This window comes from Schistocerca piceifrons, chromosome 1 (assembly GCF_021461385.2).
Source record: "Schistocerca piceifrons isolate TAMUIC-IGC-003096 chromosome 1, iqSchPice1.1, whole genome shotgun sequence".
Taxonomy (NCBI): domain Eukaryota; kingdom Metazoa; phylum Arthropoda; class Insecta; order Orthoptera; family Acrididae; genus Schistocerca; species Schistocerca piceifrons.
Window position 1 is genome coordinate 911,686,416 of NC_060138.1, and position 26,273 is coordinate 911,712,688.

At 42.9% G+C, this 26,273-nt stretch overlaps 1 protein-coding gene across 1 annotated transcript in view; it reads right to left on the bottom strand.

The window, feature by feature from the left end:
* The window catches only part of LOC124794922 (G-protein coupled receptor Mth2-like), a 128,506-nt gene that overhangs the window by 47,614 nt on the left and 54,619 nt on the right, over positions 1–26,273 (bottom strand). Inside the window, exons 2-3 of the mRNA XM_047258631.1 lie at positions 9,811–10,025; positions 1,810–1,995 (exon numbers count right to left, since the gene is read on the bottom strand). Of these exons, the coding sequence (XP_047114587.1) occupies positions 1,810–1,995; positions 9,811–10,025 (401 nt within the window). The remainder of the gene's footprint in view (positions 1–1,809; positions 1,996–9,810; positions 10,026–26,273) is intronic.

The window sequence follows — 26,273 nt, forward strand, 5'->3', positions numbered from 1 at the left end:
TTCGGAAGGCACGCAGTTTCGACTGCTGCCAACATTACGTAGCTGACTGTGTTATACAAGGTAGCCATTGTCGTCTGCTTCGTTATTGTTTTGCGCTGTACTGTTCTGTGTGTTTTTATTGTGCAGTTGTGCTAAACATTATCAAAATGAGTGAAGAGGCAGTTGCTGGCCCATCTCGGGAGTCGCCAACAACCCCTACCGGTAGGCCTACGGTTAGAAGGAAACCAGTATTACGTAGCGATGCTCGCAAAATTATATTGCGTGTAATTGAATGCTGCGAAAGGGAAAGGGAGCAGAAAATAAATTGCTTCATCCCATTTACAAATCTTCAGTGAGAGATGCTACATACACAGGACAAAGCATGCGTAGCATTGGAAGATTCAAACAGTTTTCCAATAATCATCCTGGCGTATCACCACAAACGCCTGGCAAGGAAAGGTGAGTTTCCATTTCAAATATTTTGTTCGCGATCACTTTGAAGGAGCCCCCTATTTCGTCCGAATTACCTTATATTTAATTTTTCCTTGCAACCGTATTGCTTTGTATGGAAACACCACTGGTTACTGTATTATTTCGAAACATTCATATTACAGTACATTTCCAAATGGTTTGTGAGTGCATAGTAGACAAACATATATACATTGATTTTTATATATATATAGATTTCAATGTACATGACGATTTCAGTTTCGTTTACGAACAACATTTGAAGTGAGTTTTACTTCCAAGCCTTTCGTCTGCTTTCGTGTAAGCATGACGCGCAATTTGTAGTGCCAGCACTGCAACTGGTAGGTGTGCCTTGCCTCCCTCCCCCCCCCCCCCCCCCCCCGCCCCCCCCCCAACGGCTCGTCGCCCTCGCCGGCCAATGCTTGCTTCCTCCTCTCCCTGGACTCCCCTCAACATGGCCGTCTTACAGTTAACACACTGTAGTACGCACCGAACATGTCAGTGTACTCACTCCAGGTGTATCGCTCCATTGGTAAACAGAGACCATGCACTACTACACTGGTGGACAGGAGCTGCCTACAACTGAAGAGCGTAATACGGCCTCCACCGGTTCAAATAATCCTCATAGGAAAAAATGACATTATGGAAAAATATTTGTTTTTATGTCCCGTACAACCTCCCAGAGTTTGTCGGTTTAAATACACTCCTGGAAATTGAAATAAGAACACCGTGAATTCATTGTCCCAGGAAGGGGAAACTTTATTGACACATTCCTGGGGTCAGATACATCACATGATCACACTGACAGAACCACAAGCACATAGACACAGGCAACAGAGCATGCACAATGTCGGCACTAGTACAGTGTATATCCACCTTTCGCAGCAATGCAGGCTGCTATTCTCCCATGGAGACGATCGTAGAGATGCTGGATGTAGTCCTGTGGAACGGCTTGCCATGCCATTTCCACCTGGCGCCTCAGCTGGACCAGCGTTCGTGCTGGACGTGCAGACCGCGTGAGACGACGCTTCATCCAGTCCCAAACATGCTCAATGGGGGACAGATCCGGAGATCTTGCTGGCTAGGGTAGTTGACTTACACCTTCTAGAGCACGTTGGCTGGCACGGGATACATGCGGACGTGCATTGTCCTGTTGGAACAACAAGTTCCCTTGCCGGTCTAGGAATGGTAGAACGATGGGTTCGATGACGGTTTGGATGTACCGTGCACTATTCAGTGTCCCCTCGACGATCACCAGTGGTGTACGGCCAGTGTAGGAGATCGCTCCCCTGGTTGTTAACGGCTGTTTGAAGAAGCTGCCTGGTCTCGGTACAAACGCGCTGAGGCGAGCAGAGGACTCACCGAAAGCGATGCAGGCGCCGCTGACGATGCGGTCTCCGGCCAGCTGCGTGATGGACAGTGCGACGTAGGCGACGGCCAGGCAGAGCGCGTGGCTGGCCAGCGACTTGCCGTGCAGGTCGCGCAGCTCCGGGAACCACAGGTACACCCACGCCGTCGCCACCAGGAACGGCACCGACACCAGCAGGCCTGCGGCAGAAGGGACCACGTTCCTTCAGGAGCTGAGTCAGAATTCGAATCAAGAACAGCTGCCAAAAATGTCACGTAGAAGTAGATATCCTCGAAGTAGTGAAGCAACTTAAATCACTCGACAAAAGCAAGTCTTCCGGTCCAAACTATATACCATTTAGGTTCCTTTCAGAGTGTTGATACAATAGCTCCATACTTAATCATATACAACCGTTCGCTTGACGGAAGATGCGTACCCAAATACATGAAAGTTGCACACGTCACACCGATATTCAAGTAAGGTACTAGGAGTGATCCTCCATAGTAAAAGCTCATATCATTGACTTCAATATGCACCAGGATTTTGGAACATACTGCGCTAGAACATTATGAGCTACCGCGAACAAAACTGTCTATTGACACACACTCCACACAGATTTAGAAAACATCATACATGTTAAACGCAGCTAGCTTTTCACTCACACGAAGTGTTGAGTGCTATTGACAAGGGATTTCAAATTGATTCCTTATTTCTAGACTTCCACAAGGCTTTCGACACTGTACCACACAGGCGGCTTGTAGTGAAATTGCGTGCTTATGGAATATAGCTTCAATTATGCGACTGGGTTCGCGATTTCCTGTCAGCGAGGTCACAGTTCATAGTAACTGACGGAAACTCATCGAGTAAGACTGAAGTGATTTCTGGTGTTCCTCAAGGTAGTGTTATAGGCCCTCCGCTGATCCTCACCTATGTAAACTATTTAGAAGACAATGTGAGAAGCCGTATTAGGTTGTTTGCAGATGCGCTGTCGTTTATCGACTAGAAAACTCATCAGAAGATCAAAACAAATTGCGAAACTATTTAGAAAAGATATCTGTATAGTGCGAAAATTGGCAATTCACCAGAAATAACGAAAAGTCTGACGTCATCCACATGAGTGCTAAAAGGAATCCATTAAACTTCGGTTACACGATAAGTAAGTCAACTCTAAAGGCCGTATATTCAACTAAATACCTAGGAATTATAGTTACGAACAACTTAAGTTGAAAGGAACACACAGTAAATGTTATGGGGAAGGCTAACCAAAGACGGCGATTTATTGGCAGGACATTTAGAAAATGTAACAGATCTACTAAATAGACTACCTCACTACGTTTGTCCGTCCTCTTTCAGAATACAACTGCGCGGTGTGGGATCCTCACCAGATAGGATTGACGGAGTACATCGAGAAAGTTCAAAGGAGGTCAGCACGTTTCGTATCATCGCGAAATAGTGGGGAGAGTGTCACTGACATTATACAGGATTTGGGGTGGACATCATTAAAACAAAGGCGTTTTTCTTCGCGGCGGAATCTTCTCACGAAGTTTCTGTCACCAACTTTCTCTACAGAATGCGAAAATATTTTGTTGACGCCGACCTACATAGGGAGAAACGATCGCCGTAACAAAATAAGCCAAATCAGAGCTCGTACTGAAAGATATAGGTATTCGTTTTTTCTGCGCGCTGTAAGAGATTGGAATAGAGAATTATTGTGAAGGTGGTCCTGCTGGCCGAAGTGGCCGAGCGGTTCTGGGCGCTTCAGTCCGGAACCGGGCGACTGCTACGGTCGCAGGTTCGAATCCTGCCTCGGGCATGGATGTGTGTTATGTCCTTAGGTTAGTTAGTTTTAGGTAGTTCTAAGTTCTAGGGGACTGATGACCTCAGATGTTTAAGTCCCATAGTGCTCAGAGCCATTTTTTTGAAGGTGGTCCGATGAACCCTCTGCGAGGCACTTAAATGTGATTTGCAGAGTATCCATGTAATTTAGCCTTCTGAGATACCAACAACTACGGTCATTAACGGACAACTGCACAAAGAGTTTAGAAAAGAGCTCTGAGCTTCGACTGCTTTACCTCTTGCTAGTAGTTAGGAAGCAAGTATGGCCTTCCTTACCCCACTCTCCTATATGGAGTATTTCAAAAAATCATATTTACAGTGAATAACTTTGAAATTATATATTAACAATTAGTTTTCAACATTTGATGAGAAATGTTTTTCTTACGATCCAGGTCACGTAATTTTGACGCAAAATTTAAGTTGAAAATCTGATAAAATACGGAGGCCACAGGATGGTTCAAATGGCTCTGAGCACTATGGGACTTAACATCTGAGGTCATTAGTCCCCTAGAACTTAGAACTACTTAAACCTAACTAACCTAAGGACATCATACACATCCATGCCCGAGGCAGGATTCGAACCTGCGACCGTAGCGGTCACGAGGTTCCAGGCTGAAGAGCCTAGAACCGCAAGGCCACACCAGCCGGCGGAGGCCACAGGAGAAAACTCAGGTCCACACAGCTATTCGGGCTTGGCATACGTCATTTATGGAAACAGGTAGTGTTCTCCATAAAGACGGTGCGGGTCGCCCATCTGTTTCGGACGCCAACGTGGATAAGGGGTGGCAAGCGTTTGCAACGAGTCCGACAAAATCTGTGCGCAGCGCGCCGAGAGAGTTAGAAATGAGACAGTCAACAGTGCACAGTTCCCTGCGTAAGACGCTACGGCTACATCCCTACAACGATCATCTGCTTAAGGCATTAAAGCTCTTTGACAGACCTCAGCGTGAACTGTTGGCAGTGTATATGCTAGGCGAGATTGACGCAAACAATAACTTTTCGGAAAAGATTTATTTCACCGGTGAGGCAACGTTTCATGAGTCCGGTAAACAATAGTCATGAAGTTCTTATATGGTGTTCGCAGCATTCTCACTTCACACGTGAAATGGAAAGAGTCCCAAGGTCAATATTTGGTGCGCACTGATGCGCAATTGTGTCATTGATCCATTATTTTTCATCGAGACTACCGTCGACGGTGAGGTTTACCTGGACATCTTACAAGAGTTTGCTGTGCCACAATTGGAACTCCTATCTCTAATCATATTGCAGTAAGATGGGGCACTACCCCCACAGGTCCCTAAATGTCCGTCAGTTTCTAGATGAAATGTTCCCGAACAGATGGATTGGACGAGACAGTCCAATTCGATGGCCGCCACAATCCCCTGACCTCACAGCACTAGACTTCTTCCTGTGGTGGTTTGCAAAGAATCTTGTGTACAGAACTAAGGTTAGAGACAGGGCTTCGGAAACGTACACATTCTCAATTTATTTGAACATGTCACCGTGGAGATCTAGAATAGTACGTGGAGAAAAATGGAATTCCGAGTAGACATTGTCCATACCACTGTAGGTGCATACACTGATGCGTATATGAGGAAACAAAACTGAGTTAACACATGTTAAAAACCATTCGTTAATATCTAGTATAATTTCGAAAGTATAAAATCTTAAGTTATGAAGATAATTTATGGACGCATTGTACTATGTGGTCAGGAGTGTCCTGACACCTATTGTTAGACACTAATATCAGGATTTCCACCATTCGCTTTTTTATGACGAGAAACCTGCAAGGGACATTTTCAACGAGGTATGTCTGGAGGAACAGCAGCCCATACTTCAAGTGTCGAAACCAGTGAAAGCAGTGATACTCAACGCTGGGGTTTGGAGAAATGTTTATGTTGTAACGCAACCCAAAGGTTTTCAACTCGGTTCATGTCGGTACTCTGGGTATGCCAGTTTATTTCAGGATCCTCCACAAACCATTCCTTCACAGATGATACTTTATGACAGTGTACTGCCATGGCGATACATGCAAATCATCATCTCCGAACTACTACTTTGCTTTATGTAGTGCACAATGGTGTAATGTGCTTTAATTTCCTCCTATATTTAGTGAATTCTCAAGCACAACAAGGGGAGCTCTCTCTAACACGAGAGGAACCCCCATACCGCGAATAACCTGCTCCACACATACGTTAGCCAGACATTCTCCAAGACCAAACCTATAGGAACTCTTCTAAAATATCGTTGTGTATAGTACTGGGATCAGTGTTTTAACTAAGTGGGACAGTTTGAAATTCGTATTGACTGTTTTTTCTTAATGCCTTCTGTGTTAATTACCGTGTAACAACGTACAATTTCGGCGAATGGTCTCAGTAAAAAGAGTTACAAACTAAATACGTTTACTGGGCTTCGAAATAATCACTATTACCTACATCGTGGCCGCGCATTGTTGGGTATCCTCAACATGTGCGAACGTTCGTTAACAATAGTTCTTACACTGTCTTTGTTTATCTTCAACCTTCTGTTCTTTTAGAAGACAGATGCCAATCAACAGCTTTGTTTTCTATCTGCTACTGCAACAAATCTAAATCAGCATCATATTATTTTACTTATTTATCATTTACTTCAATTTGTGAATCTACTTGACAAAATCTTTAGTCTATTAAACATTTATATACTATTATTGCAGTAGAAGATATACCAATTATACCAGAGACAAATATCGATTTAGAACAAGTTTCAATGTAGAATGTAGACATGTTTACAGTACTTACAAATGAAATGAAATCACAATTGAAGAGATTAGTGTTAAATACTGTGGGTTAAACAGTTATTCATAACATAAATTTATTGATTACTATTTAATAACTTCTGTTATCCCTGACAAATTACTATTTTCTGTTACAACTAATCAATTACTAAAATATGTTAGTATAAGCTGAGATTGGAACCTCTTTAAATACTGGAGGTAAGAGTTGTTTTACACAGTGTTCACGTTTCGATATTTACTTACTTAAACTTTGAATATTTCAAACATAAAATATGTATAGAATTAGATGATTTATATTTTCATCATACCGGCGGCCGTTTTGTATCATATATTATAGATGTGTGGTATTAAGAGGTTGCAACACGGAGCCCCTGCACTCTGTTTCAAAATTTTGGCTCTTGAAGACACCAGATGTAATTAAAGTGCAGCTTCTCTCCGAGGTCCAGTGTTGGCTGTATGGCAGGGAACCTTCGTAGATATGGTAAAGCTTTAATGTGGAGACGATTTACACCGGAAAAAATAGTTCCAATTTTTGCCACCAGGTGCAAACCTGTCGCTGTACAGCATCTTGTCGATGTCTTCGGTGCTCATATTGGACAGACCCTGTGAGTGGCAGTTAATAATAAAACCAACATTACGCCTTTCTCACTTTGACCTTTTGTGCCTACGTCCTGTTCTTAATCCTCAGCTCATCACAACGAGACTGCCACGCCAGAAGAACAAAGATGACCGCAGTATTTACGGAAAGACTATGTAACATCAGTGTGACCTTATTGTAAAGTTGTTTTTGTAATGCCATTTAGCCTGAAGATAAGGTATTCCGTCTAAGCAAGTCGCTAAATAAAGAAGTAGTACAATAGTTGACAAAGTTTGTCACTGGTAGCGATAATTTAAAAAACCTTTACATAGGTTTAAGTAGTTCTAAGTCTAGGGGACTGATGACCTCAGTCCCATAGTGCTTAGAGCCATTTGAATTACCTGTCTTTCTTGCATTCACAGCGCCCGGTTTGTACCTGGTGGCCAAAATTAGAACTAACTTTTTCCCGTGTAAAAATGTTTCGCATTAACGCATTAGAGTATCTACGAAGTTTATTTGCTAACACTGGAATTCTAGGAGTACCTGCACTTTAATTATAATTTTCGAACTATGGTTGGGCACTTTAGGGGAAATAAATAACAATTATATTTATTGTATTTTGACGTTTTAGGTTAGGCTCGCAAGTTTATAGACACTCCTCAGGTTTGAGGGCCAAGATGTCGGTCGAACGGAAGAAAACAGTTTTTGACCAATGTATACTGCTAGTAATAGCTTACGGCTATGGACATTGACATTTAATGAGTTGACCCTCAGGAAACTAGTAGTAGCCTTCGATCATAAATATAATAGACTGGCCCTGACGTCATTTTCGAGGCTCCAACATCTCTGGGATAAAGTCACGTGAATGTTGGCAAAACATGGTTGTTTCGTGTTGCGCTTATGCCTGTACTCAGCGTTTTGTCGGGGGAAATGGCATTACATTTCACATATAAGTGTTTCTATTATAGTGCAGATGCGTTTATTGAAATCTGCTGAAGTGACTTTTATATGTTTTTTACACTTGAAATAGAGTATGACGTAAATTAAAGTGTTGAAAGTGATGCCTGTAAACTCAGACTCATATTACATTTTGGAAAGTATCTGTGATAATACGGTTACAGAAGTAAATATAACTGTTTCTCGTTCCTACTCATAGGCTCCCTAAGGATGAAAACCGAAGGTAGCTTTGGATACAGCCCCTGAAACGGAAAAACTTTAGGCCATCTGGACATATGCGCCTTTTTGTATATACAAGTGAGATTACAATAAGGTAAGGGCACCTACAGTCGACACATGAAGAGAATTTTTTCTACCTTCTAATACTATTAAATAAATGTAGGCTCCAAAATTATTTTCTGAAGCTTCAAAGTCTCACCTTTCATCTAAAATATATTTTTTAAATTGATAGTTTAAACTTTTGTAAAAATAGTAGGAACTGAACCTTTGAAGCGCACCTAAAATTGATACTCTAAAATGGATCTGCTCCTAAAGTCTACAATTTTGGCACCTATAGTTGACATAATTCCCATATCCCATTTTCTTTTATAAGTGACTAGAGCTCAAAACGCGGCGAATCCAATGTTTAAAGTTTTGAAACGAGCCCACTCCTACTGTTTAAAAGAATTTTAACGACATTTTACTTTAATTGATAGTTTATAGTAATTTCGTTCCGCTGCCCACCAGAGGGGCGTTCGATGTATTTGTTAGATTTTATAAATAATATTGTGAACAAATCCAGGTCAAATGTAGTTCTGACATAATTTTTCGCAAATAAAAAAGTAATTTTTGTTGGAAGCGTTTGGCAGTCAATTGAGAAATGTGGGTAAAATACGATACAAACGTAGGATGGCAGACCGCTGATTTGAAATCCCGCCACGTTTTGCCAACAGTCACGTTGTTTATGTTGGAGCCACACCAGCCCTACAGCTTCTGCACAGCAAGGCCAGTCTACTAGTATGTATGGTCGAAGGTAGTAGCCCAAAGAGGATGGAAAGAACGGTGTTGGGCTGCGCAAAGAAAGAAAGAAAGAAAGGACAAAAAGAAAGTAGTCGATATCAGGCAGACAACGAAGGTCAGTGAATTTCATTATTAGAAAGAGTGAATACCTTGAAGTGGCAGTCGGCTGGCATAGCATGGTATGGTATGGCATGGCACTCTGAGAAGAGATAGGTGGTGATCAAAAAAACTACTTGACTGGAGACCAGTTTACCAAAAAAGACCAAGGAGAAGACCACCAGCCAGATTGGACACAGACTTAAAGAAGACAGCTGGACTGATCTGGCAACGGGAAGCTCAAGATCCGAAGAAATAGTAGAACTTGCAGGGACCATATGTTGCACGGAGGCTGAATGAGGCCGTATCACCGAGTTGTCGAACTGGTTTATGATTATGAATTTAACAGGATATTCTGAGAAAGTTAGACATTTTTTATTGATGATAGTAAGTATTTAGGTAACGTTTATAAGTGTATTGTGAGTTCAGTTTTCTGACATAGTAAATATTAGCAGTGAAGGAGAAAAAGTACAGTTACAAGCAGCTGAAAATATGAAAAATTGAAAAGTAAGGTGTTTAAAACTGATGTAAATTTTTGAAGTGGTTAAGATCTTTGACAAAGGAAAGGAAGACGTTGGAACAGAAGTGAAAGTGTTCGGAAAGAAGTGAGACAGCGAAATCCCCTAGAGAGACGGCGAAGTCTCGCCTCTACTCACCGACCAGCTAGTCTAGTCTAGCCACTAGGGCGCCGGCACTAGTCAGCAGCAGGAGAGACGCAGCCCTAGGAAGCGGCCGCCAGCCCGCGCCACTGTACCTGAGACCGACCTGCGCTCTTACCGATAGGGTACAGCACGTAGCGGACGGTGTGCTCGCCCGCGCTCACGTCGTCCTCGGGGCTGAAGCAGATGAGCGGCAGCGCCACGGCGAGCCCGCGCTCCGGGGACCAGTAAGTGTCCACGCAGAAGTCGTCCGGGCCCAGGCGCTCGCCGTCCCACAGCTGCAGGGTGCCGTTCGCGAACAGCCGGTAGTCCTCGTCCACGTCCAGCGCGAACCTGCAACCGCCAGCGTCACGTCACTCAGTCGCTGAGCAGATCGACTAAGAAGCGAGCGAGTAGCTATAAGTACACTACTGTTCATTAAAATTGTTACACCAAGAAGAAATGCAGATGATAAACGGGTATTCATTGGACAAATATAACTAGAACTGACATGTGATGACATTTTCACGCAATTGGGGTGCATAGGTCCTGAGAAATCAGTACCCAGAACAACCATCTCTGGCCGTAATAACGGCCTTGATACGCCTGGGCATTGAGTCAGACAGAGCTTGGATGGCGTGTACAGGTACATCTGCCCATGCAGCTTCAACACGATACCACAGTTCATCAAGAGTAGTGACTGGCGTATTGTGAAGAGCCAGTTGCTCGGCCACCATTGACGAGACGTTTTCAAGTGGTGAGAGATCTGGAGAATGTGCTGGCCAGGGCAGCAGTCGAACATTTTCTGTATCCAGAAAGGCCCGTACAGGACCTGCAACATGTGGTCGTGCATTATCCTGCTGAAATGTGTTTCGCAAGGTTCGAATGGAGGGTAAGGCCACGGGTCGTAACACACTTTAAATGTAACGTCCACTGTTACAAGTGACGTCAAGCGAACAAGAGGTGACCGAGACGTGTAACCAATGATATCCCATACCATCACGCCGGGTGACAAGCCAGTATGGCGATGACGAATACAAGCTTCCAATGTGCGTTCACCGCAGTTTCGCCAAACACGGATGCGACCATCATGATGCTGTAAACAAAACCTGGATTCATCCGAAAAAATGACGTTTTGCCATTCGTGCACCCAGGTTCGTCGTTGAGTACACCATCGCGGGCGCTCCTGTCTGTGATGCAGCGTCAAGGGTAACCGCAGCCATGGTCTCCGAGCTGATAGTCCATTCTGCTGCCAACGTCATCGAACTGTTCGTGCAGATGGTTGTCGTCTTGCTAACGTCCCCATCTGTTGACTCAGGGATCGAGAAGTGGCTGCACGATCGGTTACAGCCATGCGGATAAGATGCCTGTCATCTCGGCTGTTAGTGATACGAGGCCGTTGGGATCCAGGACGGCGTTCCATACTACCCTCCTGAATCCACCGATTCCATATTCAGCTAACAGTCATTGGATCTCGACCAACGCGAGCAGCAATGTCGCAATACGATAAACCGCAATCGCGATAGGCTACAATCCGACCTTTATCAAAGTCGGAAACGTGATGGTACGCATTTCTCCTGGTTACACGAGGCATCACAACAACGTTTCACCAGGCAACGCCGGTCAACTGATGTTTGTGTATGAGAAATCGGTTGGAAACTTTCCTCATGTCAGCACGTTGTAGGTGTCGCCACCGGCGCCAACCTTGTGTGAATGCTCTGAAAAGCTAATCATTCCCAAATCACAGCATCTGCTTCCTGTCGGCTAAATTTCGCGTTGGTAGCACGTCATCTTCGTGGTGCAGCAATTTTAATGGCCAATAGTGTAGTTAAACATTCAACAGCCTAGATAGCATGGAATACTTGCTCATTTAAGACAACGGGTTTCGACTGATTTTGCTGCTATCTTCAGATCTGTAAGAAAGTGCACGTACGTGGAATATGTCTTATTACATGAGTTAAGACGTAATATCTGAGATAAAAATTTTAGTTTGGCATTACAAAACCGGAAGTGGAACTGTGATGCCAAATTAAAACTTTTCTCGTCTACATCTACGTGATTACTCTTCTATTCACAATGAAGTGCCTGGCAGAGGGTTCAATGAACCACCTTCAAGCTGTTTCTCTACCGTTCCACTCCCGAACGGCACCCGGGAGAAATGAGCACTTAAATTTTTCTGTGCGAGCCCTCATTTCTCTTATTTTATCGTGATGATCATTTCTCCCTATGTAGATGGGTGGCAACAATGTTTTCGCAATCGGAGGAGAAAACTGGTGATTGAAATTTCATTACAAGATCCCGTCGCAAAGAAAAACGCCTTTGTTTTAATGATTGCCACTCCAATTCACTTATCATGTCTGTGAAACTATCTCGTCTATTTCGCGATAATACAGAAGGAGCTGCCCTTCTTTGTACTTTTTCGATGTCATCCGTCAGTCCCACCTGATGTGGATCCCACACTGCACAGCAATACTCCAGAATAGGGCGGACAAGCGTGGTGTAAGCAGTCTCTTTAGTAGACCTGTGGCAGGTTCTACGTGTTCTGCCAATGAATCGCAATCTGCTTTGCTCTACCCACAATATTATCTACGTGATCGTTCCAATTTAGGTATTTGTAATTGTAATCCCTAAGTATTCAGCTGAATTTACAGCCTCCAGATTTGTTTGACTTATCGCGTAATCTAAATTTAGCTGATTTCTTTTAGCACTCATGTGAATAACTTCCCACTTTTCCTTACTCAGCGTCAATTACCACTTTTCGCACCATACAGATATCTTATCTAAATAATTTTTGCAAGTCGTTTTGATCATCTGATGACTTTACAAGATGGTAAATGACAGCATCATCTGCAAACAATCTAAGACGGCTTCTCAGATTGTCTCCTATGTCATAATATAGACCAGGAACCGTAGAGGGCCTATAACACTTCCTTGGGGAATGCCGGATATTTCTTCTGTTTTACTCGATGACTTTCCGTCTGTTACTACGAACCGTGACCTTTCTGACAGGAAATCACTAATCTAGTCGCACAACGGAGGCGATACTCCGTAGGTACGCAGTTTGGTTAGAAGACGCTTGTGAAGAACGGTTTCTAAAGGCTTCTGGAAATCTAAAAATATGGAATCAATTTGACATCTGTCGACAGCACTTATTACTTCATGAGTATAAAGAGCTAGTTGTGTTTCACAAGAACGTACTGACTATGTGTCAATAAATCGTTTTCTTCGTGGTACTTCATAATGTTCGAATACAGTATGTGTTCCAAAACCCTACTGCAAATCCACGTTAGTGATATAGGCCTGTAATTCAGAGGATTGATCCTACTTCCCCTTTTGGGTATTGGTGTGACTTGAGCAATTTTCCAGTCTTTAGGTACGGATCTTTTTGTGAGCGAGTGGTTGTATATAAGTGCTAAATATGGAGCTATTTATCAGCGTACTCTTATAGGAACCTGACTGGTACACAATCTGGACCGGAGGCCTTGCCCTTATTAAGTGATTTAAGCTGCTTTGTTACACCGAGGATATCTACTTCTACGTTTCTCATCTTGGCAGTTGTTCTTGATTGGAATTCAGGAATATTTAGCTCGTCTTCTTTGTTGAAGGAGTTTCGGAAAGCCGTGTTTAATAACTGTTTTAGTGGCACTGTTTTACGTCTTAACTCGTGTAATGTGTATGTACTGCGTTACAGACCCGAAGATCGCAGCAAGTCTGTCGAAACCGGTTGTCTTAAAGAAATATTTCATGTGATCTAAGCTGTTGATCTTTTTTTAGCAAATAAAGCAGATCGCTCCTTCAGTACTCTCAAAATCAGAAATTTCATGTTGTAAATAGGGATGGGAAAAACCGACCGGCTAAAATCGATATCTGTACTTTAGTTCTGAATCAGTAAGCGATATTTTCTGTATTTGTTTGGTCTTTATTATATCAGGTGTTCTTTATTTTTACTAATAACAGAGTAACACACCCAATCATCAGTTAGCTATAGCAACAAGCTAAAATTATTGTTTTTTAAAAACATTTTTTTTAAAAAAGAGTAATTTTTATCCGCAATATTTCCGGTCCTTCGAAATATTGCGTTATTACAGAAAATTGGAAACGCTATCGGAGCTGTTTTAACAACAATACCGACAGAAACGAGCAAACACATGGCATAACAATATACACAGCAGTGTTGAGACGATAAAGAACCTGTTACCTTGTGGCATGGTCTGTTGGATGGCGTGAATGTACATGCAGTGTGGGAGGCTTACCGCCATCTGGCGTGTGTGATAGTTTTATGCTGCCGTCGTCCGGCGTTAGTTGTGTTACAGAATGGCACCATCCTTGATCTGGAAGTATCTTACGAAGTACGCTGCAAGTACAGTTGTCCAGTTCCTTGTAAAGATTGAGAGTGGGAGGAGACAACAAAGCTACGACGTCATATAAGAAGAAAACTTAACTTTTTCATTCATAGTTTACAGTAAGAACTGGAAGTAGCTGATCTGTTGCCTGCGTGTACATAAAATGCCTTTATCTGTTTATAGTCCTTGGAAACAGACGAATTAACAAGAAAAACAGAGTTCTTCAATTGCAGTTTTCATCTTTTAGCGTTCACTATTCCTAATGCCCAAATGGTGTATGATGCTCGGTTACCAGATGGTTTTTGAGAAGAGTTTCGAAAAATTATAATCAGCAGGAGAATACTGCTGACTTTTTGCAGTGTTCAACCACTTACTACTTTCGTGAAAAGCAGCGAACGGTGGAGGACTAAGATGCCTTTTATTTGCCTATTTAATTTACTATTTAGATTTTATGTACGTTGAACGTGAGGGACTCAAAACTTTTCAATCTTTGTTCGATTTCTACGTCTATTACAGGAAATAATTGGAAGAAAAAACTGCAAATACGTTATTTCAGAAACCGTTTTTCTTAGCAGTTTTAACACAAGTTAAAATGAAAAAACCGATATAAACTAAAACCTGCTGTTTCAGTGACAATCGCAAATCCTAGCAGAATATTGATAGGCCGGTTCCCAGTTGGAACGTCACCCTGAACAACCCAAGGAAATGCAGGAAGACGTGACAACATTTCGGGTTTGTCCGCTGCATGGTAGTCCTCTAAATGAGCCTAATTGAAGGTAGTCACTAACAGAGAGAGAGTTCAGATTAAAATATTTGAAGTTACCATCGGAAGCATGTAAAGTCATTTAATTACAAGGTTATGGTGGTTGAAGACAGAGGAATGGGTCAAAGCTGTATCAAAGTTTCAAACAATGGATGACGTGAGCAGTGCAGTTATTTTACTTCACTCTACGGAGAGAGTCTGAAGAGTGCGTCCCCGACCTGAACTGAACTGAACAACCAACTGCAAATATTGCAATCCGGTGCACGTAGCATTGTGAGCAGACTTGGACGATATAGCACAGTGATACGACGCGCTTCACACACACACACACACACACACACACACACACACACACACACACACACACTTCAAACATAAACAATACAGTGAGGTGACAGAAGTCATGGTATACCTCCTAATATCGTGACTGACATCCGATTGCCCGGCGTAGTACAGCTCAACTCGACTTGGCAAGGACTCAGGTCGCTGGAAGTCCTCTGCAGGAATACTGACCCATGCTGCCGCTGCAGCCGTCCATAATTGCGAAAGTATTGGCGGTGCGCGAATTTTTGCACGAACAGACTTCCAGATTATGTTCCACAAATGTTCGAGTGGATTCATATCAGGCGATCTGGGTGGCCAAATTGTGAACTCTAATCGTCCAGAACGTTCTTCAAACGCGAACAACTGTGGCCCAGTAACATGGCATCATTGTTTCGGAACATTGAGTGGCTGCAAATGGTCTCTAAGTAGGCGGAAATGACCATTTCCAGTCAATGATACGTTCAGTTGGACCAGGGAGCCAGTCCATTCTATGTAAAAGCAGCCCATTCCATTATGGAGCCACCACAAACTAGCACAGTGCCTTGTTGACAACCTGGGTCCATGGCTTCGTTGGGTCTGCGCCACACAGGAACTCTACCATCAGCTCTTGCCAACTGAAATCTGGACTCCTCTGACCAGGTCACTGTTTTCCAGTCGTCTATGGGTCCAACCGACATGGTCACGAGATCAGGAGAGGAGCAGCATGCAATGTCAGGCTGTTAGCAAATGCACTCGCGTCGTCGTATGGTGCTATAGCCCATTAACGCCAGATTTCGCCGCAGTGTTCTAACGGATACGTTCGTCATACGTCCCACACAGATTTCTGCGGTTATTTCATGTTGCTTGTATTTCAGCAGTGACAACTCTACGCAAACGCAGCTGCTCTCCTTCGTTAAGGCTGTCGGCCACTGCGTTGTCCATGGTGAGAGGTTATGCCTGAAATTTGGCACTCTCAGCGCACTGAACACGCTGCAGATCTCGCAATATTGGATTTCCTAACGATTTACGAAGTGAAATGTCCTACGCGTCTAGATCCATCTTCCATTCCGCATTGGGAGTCTTTATTCCCGTCGTGAGGCCATAATCGCTTAGGAAATCGTTTCACATGAATCCCCTGAATTCAAATGACAGATCCGTCACAGCCCTGCCTTTTTTTACCTCGTGTGTACGTTACTGCAGCCATCTCTGTATGTGCATATAGTTATCCCACGACTTGTCACATCAGTGTATGAACAATTTTCATTATGTGCATTATTCGCGTATGAGGATACGGACGTCATTTGTGTCTGTACATGTGAGATCCATAATTCGACCTGCGACACAGCAGCATGCTATTCATATCCTGTAGCTTCATCCTTACAGTTATTTACTGCCTTCTTATGTAACAATGAATTTTAGTCTAGGTCTATCATCGATGATCCTCATCACTGATACGAATTTTGGTTTGTATATGACCCACTAACCTTAATTATCGAATTTGTTGGTAAATGCTCTAACGCTGTCAACCGTTTGATCGTTCTTACAGCGTCCACCTTACATCTATTATTAGTGTCGCACGTTATCTACAGAAATTTTGTTCCAGGTGTACTGGGACATGGGGATCAGGCATGTAGGCTGAAGAGTGGCATGGTGTGACACACTGCAGAACTCTTACATTGTATGTTTTGTTGGAAAGAGATCACACCTCTTAGAAAGCTATTGCATATTGCTCTTATTTCTTTGGACAATCCTATTTTTATCTTAGCTTCATGGAACGGAATACCTATATTGTGAGAATTTGAACAGTCAGTTTGAATTTGATGCTGCAGTAGAAGTATCCAAGAGTGTCTTGTTATTTGATAGGCGTCTGCATTAATGGTTGAATGAACTGCAGTATTTTTTTAGTCATAATTTTTTCAGTACTGTAACTTGATGGTTCCTCGTGTAAACAACGAAGTAAACGCTTTGAATCAATAATACATTTGACCTCATCGCCTAAGCTTCACTTTTTTGATAATCTCAGTCTAAAAAAATGAACTGGACCGCATTGGATTCAACACTGTTCTGTAGTTTCTTATAATTGGCTGCATGAGATTATTCTCAGGTCAGAGACACGCAAATGTAGAATAGGAACATTCCAAACAGAGCAATGTGGTGTTCGAAAATCAACCTTCGCATTGATGAGTGCTTCTCTTACCTCGTTGCTTTATCATTTACTCTTAGTTCGACGAAATCCGTGCTCAAGCGGCTAGAGGCGAAGCATGCTAAACGGGACAGTGTGATGCGCAAGGCAATCTAAATACAAGCCGACATGCGGTTACTTGTATCGTAGCTATCTACACACTTATTTCCGCGATGTTGCTCTTGTGGGTGTCAACAATAGTTCTTGTTCCTTTTCATATATCTATATATTTTAACAGAATATTTCATACAAAACCAAATATTTAAGTTTATAATGTAATCAATACGTTAGTTGAAATTATAATCATCTTGGGTGTTTTCAGGCGTGACTTCTTTAGAACCAACGTACGAGAAATAAATCGACACCTGAAAGCAAATATTATAAAAATGTTTAACTGCAAGAAGAAACGGTCTCCTTGAACGAACTTGTCATAGGTGAGTGCCGACCACCCTAAATGTTGGTAGTACTGCTTGGCACGGAAGTTTCGCAAGTATTATGGTGGATGTAAAGCCACAAACACTGCAGATCTCTCTCTTGGGCGTCGGATCGATATGTTTTGGAAATAGGCCCAATATTGCGCTTTGAGTGTAATAAGTGTTTCACTCAGTGAAGGTCTTCCACGTTTTTTGTAGTCCGGTAATTTGACATTTCTTAAAATAATCGTTGCTTTATTCGGTAATCAAAATGTTCCCTTTCTTTGACCGTGTATTGATGTATGAATGATGTACGTATTGGACGGAGCCGTATTCCACATATAAAATTTTTGGTATCTTTTGAGGAACTGATCATTGTTTCTCTGAACTGTGTGTTTAGCCATCTCTACACTAGTGTTTCGTTAATATCATACACACGCCACGAATGTCTCAGAACAAATAAGTAACTTTTCCAACATTCTCCTTTTTTTAAATTTATATTTGAATATTTTGCCAATTGCTCTGTACTGTCCAGATAACATTTGTGATTTGTTTGTGTAATTTAAAAGAGGTTGGGGAAAAAGAGTATCACTTGTCAAGAAACGAAGTAAATCTAAGATCAGTTTTGTCTTGGCCAGGATGTAATTGGAGCCAGTACAAAAACCGGAACTTACCTCTCATAATTTGTAAATTTTTAATCCGTATCTCTCTCTTTTCGATGGATTTAACTGTTTACATGCTGAACGTCCTTTGATTTCGTTAAGGATTGGCCAAGATCGCATTTTCATCGTGAGTGTAAATTTCTTTAAATTTCTCATTCCAAGTTGACAACACGTCTCATCCTTCGAAGTCGGTCAGTACTGCCAGCAGTTTCATTATAGCAAAAAATGTAAAATCTCCAAATTTCTTTGAACCTTTTAGAAGGGATTACCGTTTTTAATACTGGAGTTTTTACTACTGGTCTTTTAGAATAATACATTTGGATATTTGGTTTTCTGACTTGAACCATCAAGACGCGCAGTAGGCCTTCATTTTGTCGAAAGTAACAAGGTACCAAGTGTAGTCCACTTTCCGATTTTTTGCATTCGTTGTCTTATCTGACGCTTGAATAGATTTGTTTCCGTAACAAGTATTTCCCAAACTTCGTCAACATAACAGAAAATAATTCTAATAATCCTAGATGTTCACTCAAATGATTTGAAAAAGTTGCTTTTATGCCACGAGTCACAGAATACTTCAAAATGACTTACGTTTTTTGCTTCCTGTCAGATCCTTGATGCTGGTGATTTAGGTATTTAATTTTCCTCTTCATTGACGTCTTGTATAATTAAAAGTTTTGCACCCTTGCTATTTTATACAATCACGTTGCTATCACAGGACTCTTCGTCACTACGTCCATGTAAATATTCCCTCCCTTAATATTATGTAAGGTTTTAATAAGTTTTTCTTCACAAACCGAAGTACAAAACCACTCTAGCACACTTGCTTTGCAACGTAGATTTAACGAATTGCAAAGAATTCTCGCGGTCTAATGGGAAGAGCTAAACTGTGGTTTTATCTGAGAAGTGTCTCATGAGATGGACTCGCGATGTTTACGTTTGGCCCGACTTCCGTTCTCTCTAGTGTATTTCGCGATGCTGAAGTTTGACCTGCATTTGTTTGAACGGATCTGACTCGATATACTCGTTTCTGGTACAAAATTGTCGTAACGAGTCAGTCTCATCAAAGTAAGGTTAAAGTGTTAATAGGCGTTTGTGACATTCTTACCGGCTATGAATGCTTCGTGATGTAACAACTCGTCAGCCACTCCTACTTAATGAGATTGATCTGCGGAGAGCCGTAGCTTACAAGGCAGGGAATTGAGTCATACCGGTATCGAACCCACGTATCGCATGAACATCCATTAGTGCAGTAGACTAGCCGGAATGAGCTTCGGCAGGTGTTTTTCCCAACTGTTTATGTAAGTACCAACCAGATTAGCAACAAATACGTAAACTCACAGAACAGAGTTTACGCAACTGGCAGAGGCATACCGCGTGTAGCAGTATTTCCATCATATTAAGATTATAATGTGACGCTAGAAAGGAAATAGAGAACGCTGAGCAAGAACTGATTAGATGCCGATACTGTGAAGAGGTAAAGAACCCATGGGAGCATGTATCAGGTGGGCCGGGGATGGGCAGGGGGAAGTTTGGAATATTTGTTCTTGCTCAGAGTGACACTTCTATGGAGTCAGTGCTCCTGCCCTGATAATCGGCTTTTTGCACGTAGTCTAAGTTCGTGAAACCAACGAATGTGAAAGCAAAATACTTGGTTGTCGTGACAAACTGATCTGCAGCTTAGCCAGGGTTATGGGTTAGGCTGGAACGAGGCAATTCGTTTGTGAGCTGGCAAAGCCAACAACTATTAACGCAATTAACTACATGAAGTCCTCTTGGCTCCACATTAATGTCAACATATTTCACCTCCGCACGATTCTCGCTCCACCCACCTGTTACAAACGCCAAGTTGATCATCATTCTATTGTATAAAAGCTCCAGCTGCGAATTCGCATAGACTCTGCAGAGGGACATGTAAGGAGCAATTCTCTGAATGACGCCGTTCCAAAGAAAGGAGGGATATTCCTTTTGCAAGGAAAGATCGGAGCGACAGTTGGCTGGTGTAGCAGGGTATTTTTGACCAGTTATCACATTAGCCTACAAGCATTCGAATGCTATAATTAATGCCGCTGGAGCTTAAGGCGTGAAGATGAATCACAAACAGGTTTTCCGGCTCCATGGTTTTTCCTCAGTACAAAACTGAGAGGCGTGATGCAGCGAGGTTTATCTACGATTGCGCAGCGAGAGTAGTAAAGCCGCGATAAGAATGGAACCAGACGGCACGCCCTTCTGCGGCGTTTAGCCTGGAGCCGCAGGCGTGTTTATCGCGCCGGCGTACAAACAGCTGTTAAGTGTATGGACCCTGGCGGCTCAAATTAACGGCGAGCTGGCGTCCCGCCAAGGCCGGACCAGGACCACACCGCGCCGCGATTCGTCCAGCGCCCAGCCTCTGCACCAGAGGCGCAGCGTGCCCTCGTGGGCGCACTGTACACTGCGATGATTTCAGCATCTTCAGATGGAAGACCAAATACAAAAACTATTCATTCCCTAAAATTTAAATTTATATGAACGTACTCAACCATAGCCCAAATACGAGGGTGAGTCAAATGAAAACCTTAAACCTGTAATAACAAATCGAAATTTCGCGCCGTTATCCTGTAAGTTGGTAAGCGTGCTACAAACAGCGTGCAGAATGGCCTGTAGGTGGCAGCAGAGTGCAGATGCACACGTACCTTCGCAGTATCACTATAAAGATGGCCGCCCCACTTGCGACTTGCACCAGGGAAGAACAGAGTTCTGTTATTCGGCTTTGCGTAGTGAAGGTGTGAAACCTATTGAAATTCATCGACGAATGAAGGTTCAGTACGGTGATGCATGTTTGTCACAGCAACGAGTCTACGAATGGAGTAGGAAGTTCGCAAATGGTGTGACTTCAGTGGAAGATGCTCCTCGTCCAGGTCAGGCACAACGAGTTGTGACTCCACAGAACATTGCAGCAGTTGAAGCCATAGTGAAGGAAAACCACCTTGCGGCATATTTACAGATTAGTCATGGGTCAGCACACCACATTGTGCATGATGTGCTCCAGTTTCACGAAGTGTCTGCAAGATGGGTGCCACGGCAGCTGACTCCTGAAATGAGAGAACGACGTGTTGATGCTTGTGAAGAACTTTTTCGGCGCTTTGAACGGGAAAGTGATGGCTCCCTTGCAAGAATCGTTACTGGGGACGAAATCTGGGTTCACTTCCACCAACCGGAAACAGAGACCGAACAAGGAATGGCGCCATTCCTCATCACCAAAACCAAAGAAGTTTCGAACAGAACCATCAGCAGCGAAGGTTATGCTGACACTCTTTTGGGACGGCCTGCAATCAAATCAAAGCAACGTGGATTGCTGTCAGCAGGTGTCCTTTTCCAACATGACAATGCAAGGGCCCACACTGCCCGTACAACAGTTGCAACAATCACGGACCTGCATTTTGAGTGCCTTCCTTATCCATCATATTCACCAGACCTTGCCCCAAGTGATTTCCATATGTTTGGAGCACTCAAAGACGCTATGGGAGGAAAGAAGTTCCGTTCTGATGAAGAGGTACGCCACGCGGTGCGTGAGTGCTAGCGCGGACTATCAAAATAATTTTTTTCTAAAGGAATTTATATACTTTGTAAGCGCTGGAAGACTTGAGCGGGGGGGGGGGGAGATTATGTTGAAAAGTTATACAGCTTTGTACCACTTCTGCACAATAATATTTAAAAAAGTATTTAAGGTTTTCATTTGACTCGCCCTCGTGAACGGCCAGAAATTCTAATCTTACCGTTATATTTCTTCCGTTGACGTTCAGTCACCAGTGGAATACAGGTATCACCGACAGTTGTCAGAGTTTTCTCTTAAACCTACTTAATGCAGCAATGTTTAATAATTCTTTGGTCCACACTCTTTACTACAGCAGTCATCTTAACAGCATACCGTGATGTTTAACCCTTTCGCTGCCGAATTCGCTCCGCGGTGCGCTTGCTCTGTGCGACGGGGACGACGCTCACGCCATTCCCGGCTATGCTCCCCAATTATTTCCTTTCACTCACTGAATATTTTCCACTGATTGGAGGGGAAAACACTATCTTCAGCCTCGCCTTGGACGCAGTTAAAAATGTCCCTCCTGGAAGGCGTATGAACTCACTGGCTACTTTCTGACAAGTGAAGCAACTGTGTGTTCACTGTCGCAACCTGTATAGATTGGGGAAGTGCACAACCTACAATAATTGTGGCTCGATTACATCGAAGGATCAGTTATGTGCTGCTGCCTTTTCGCCCAAATAATTATGCGTCGATGTGGCTCAGTATATTGATCAGCGAAATTTGATAGAAGTGGGCAAAAAGTTTTCAAATACATTACAGCAAAACTGTTGCAAATTAAGTGAGGTGTATTATCCCGAAGGATAATAAGCTACGAACTTTTAACTTTACTTGCAAGTAAAGAATCGGAGGAAACAAGTGCAAAAAGGTGGCCATACGTTTCTACGTACGGAACTGACAATGTCGGAGACTTTACTGGTCTCATACAGATATGATTTCATGTATATAGACTGAAGCGGCGAGCGAAAATTTGTACCAAGGCCGGGGATCGAATCCGGGTCTCCTGCTTACTATGCAGGTACGTTAGCCACTAAGCCACCTTGGCACAGCTGCACGTATTACCCTGGCACGCCTTGGTACAAATTTTCACTCGCCACTTCTGTCTATGTTCATAAAATTTGTAAGTAAACCTGCAGTGGGTAAATAAATCAATGTATAGTCCAGAGCAAAGTAAGCAGAGCATCGAATGAAATTTCCGAACACTAACGAATGTCGGAGTTTGTACGACATGTAAAACTTTCAACACTTTGCAAGGTTTTCGAAGTTCCGCTGATACTCGTTTAAAAGGACTTCCGCTGTTCCAACGCTCGAGCAGGAGCCCATCTTCACTCCCCCAACGACACCCCTTACTCCAAAACTAATGTCTATACTTTGCCCTTTAAATTTATAATTTTACTTCTGTTTTGAAAGAAAATCCCAGACGCTAGTGAAATACATATCCATATTCTACTCGTTGCTGTGGAAGTAGCAGACTCAAAGCTCATTTCTTAATTTTTTTCGAACATGACAAATCATATTCACATAATTATTACATCTTAAGGCCTACTGCAATGTAAACATGCTGACAATGTGTGTGTGTGTGTGTGTGTGTGTGTGTGTGTGCGCGCGCTCGTCGAATTCTGTTTTATCACAGTCTGATCACAATTGTAAATGATTTATCGGTTTGTTTTTCTGCATATTGCACAGCAAGCTAGTTCATCATGTAATTGAGGTTATGACACATTTGGTGGTGTATCGCTCGTGTTTACATGTCTGCGAGTGGTTACACGCATCGTAAATATTTAAACTTTAATGATTCCTAAACAACACGATATATATATATATATATATATATATATATATATATATATATATATATATATATACGTTAATAATTTGTTTGGAGCTTCTGATACTTCCAGGAACGTCTTTATATTTGCTGTAGTTCAACAGAGGGCAGTCTTGGCAGTTTTAGTAGATATACGATATTATTAATTTGACACTCAGTTGCCAGGCTATGTTGCTCAAAATATCGCCCAAGTCGCTCGTTTTGTTTCAGACAATATTAGTTAAACATGTAGAAGGATTTTCTTGGCTCTCAGCGGTTGAGACAACAGAGTTTACAGTACCTATAATGTCCTCAACCGACAGAATGGACATTAAATTTATCCCGCTATCACTACTCATATTTAACCATTCTACTTCGCATTTGCTAATCCGCACTTTCAAATCTTCCAAAAGCTTTGTAACATCCCCTACACTGTAAACCCTCCAATATGGACGAAAGACGGGTAATTAAGTTACTTCTGCCCTTCGTAAACAATATGACGTTAGCTTTTAGTACGAGTTACAACTAAATGAAGTCTTTTAGGTCACGCTGTGTATTCACGTTGCTTCAGAACATATGAACATGGAAGCGCACCTGGCGCTGTTGACTCCTGCCGCATACATACGTCTTAGCCCAGACCGCGCCTAAGTTTATATATGAGTATTAATATGAAGTTTCTCAATATTCGCCTTTATGACGGCTAGAACAGTGCTGGGGGTATTTCGATGAGGGTCCTGTATCTCTGAAGGAGTGACAGCCCATTCTTCCTCAAGAGCCGAAACCGAAAAGGTAGCTATGTTGGCTGCTGGTGTCTACGTTTTAACTACTTCTAAAGGTGCTCAGTTGGGTTCAGGTCCGGACTGTGGACAGGTACGTTCAGGACAGTTATTGTCCTGAAATAACTGCCTCACAGCTGCTGCATTATGATACGTTGCATTGTCTGGACACAGTCATCGTCTTCTAACTCTTCCTGTACTGTACTAGAACAGTACTGTAAAATTTATCTTTTAAGCTCATTAATGGCTACTCCCTGAGCACGAGAAACACTTCCGAAATTCCGGCCGCTGTGACCAAGCAGTTCTAGGTGCTTCAATCTGGAACCGCTCGACCGCTACGGTCGCAGGTTCGAATGCTGCCTCGGGCATGGATGTGTGTGATGTCCTTAGGTTAGTTAGGTTTAAGTAGTTAAGTTCTAGGAGACTGATGACCTCAGATGTGAAGTCCCATAGTGCGCAGAGCCATTTGAATCTCCGTAATGTAACATTATAGTTCACTATTGGCGCTACACACGAAGGCAAGTAACGTTCTCGAGGCATCTGCCAAACCACCCATCGGATTGTCATTGGGTGCAGTGTGATTCATCGCTCCAGTTCATTCGTTTCCAGTCGCGCACTGTGCAATGGCTTCGCTCTTCGCACCAACTGAAGCGTCGCTTAGCGTAGATTGCAGGAATATGTGGCTTAGGAGAAACTGGTCGACTATCGTACGTCATTGACGTCCCAGACAGTGTCTCTGTGCTATAGATTGTTGGAACTCTCAAATAATTCCTCCCGCTGATTTATTGTGATTTTTTACAACCAATGTCCGCAATGCTCGACATTCTCCACCAGTCAGTACGTAATCTGTCGTTTCTTCACGTTTCCACTTCACAGTAACATTAACAGTCGACCTGGGCAGCCTTAGAAATGTTGATATGGCCCTGATGGACTTGTTACCCAGGAGACATCCACTGTGTAGTCCACGTTCGACGTCAATGAGCCCTCTTGACGGACCCCTTCTGTTTTCACTGCTTCTCCACTGACGACACAATAAGCCCTTTTTTATACTGGCGGGTCCACCTCTCTTGACATCTAGTGGTCAGTTCTGCATTACATATGGGTATCCGGATACTTCTGGTTAGACAGTGTACGTCGCAAGTGTTCAACGTTGATATAGGAGTTTTACAAATCAACTACTGTTTCGCAACGGTGTTCCTCGAAGCAGATTTTTAGAGAACCTGACTGTGACTCAGTGGTACGCACTATGACGCTGATGGCAGGCAGGAAGGAAGGAAGGAAATGAGGGCTGATACATTTCGCGTGCGTACGCGATTAGTAAGCGAAGGCCTGTTAAGTCCGACACGATAGTATTGCCCGGAGTGCTACACTAATCCTCTCCACATCTGTTTCTCCAATCGGCCAACCATACGTGCTTCTTCAGCAGCGTATTAGGAAACGCGTAACTCCCTGCTGTGTTCTTAAGCACCGCGTCTCCGCGCTTAATGACTCGGTACAGTTCTCAGACAGTAGCACCCGGCTCTTGGCCGGACGTTGGCAAACTGCCAGGAATTTTAATGGAGCTGTAACTCACCGTGGAAGGCAATCAACATCGCTCGTAACTGCAGGGGATCGTAAATAATTAGGAGAATGAGCAAAGTGCACCTGGTATGCAACTCAAATAGATCTTCATGAACAGAATTCTTTTAGAATTTGCGAATACACAGCCAAGAGCAGCCATCACTGACCAGTCAAACTATTGACACACAGAATAATCAACGAATGCAGGAATCAACATACATA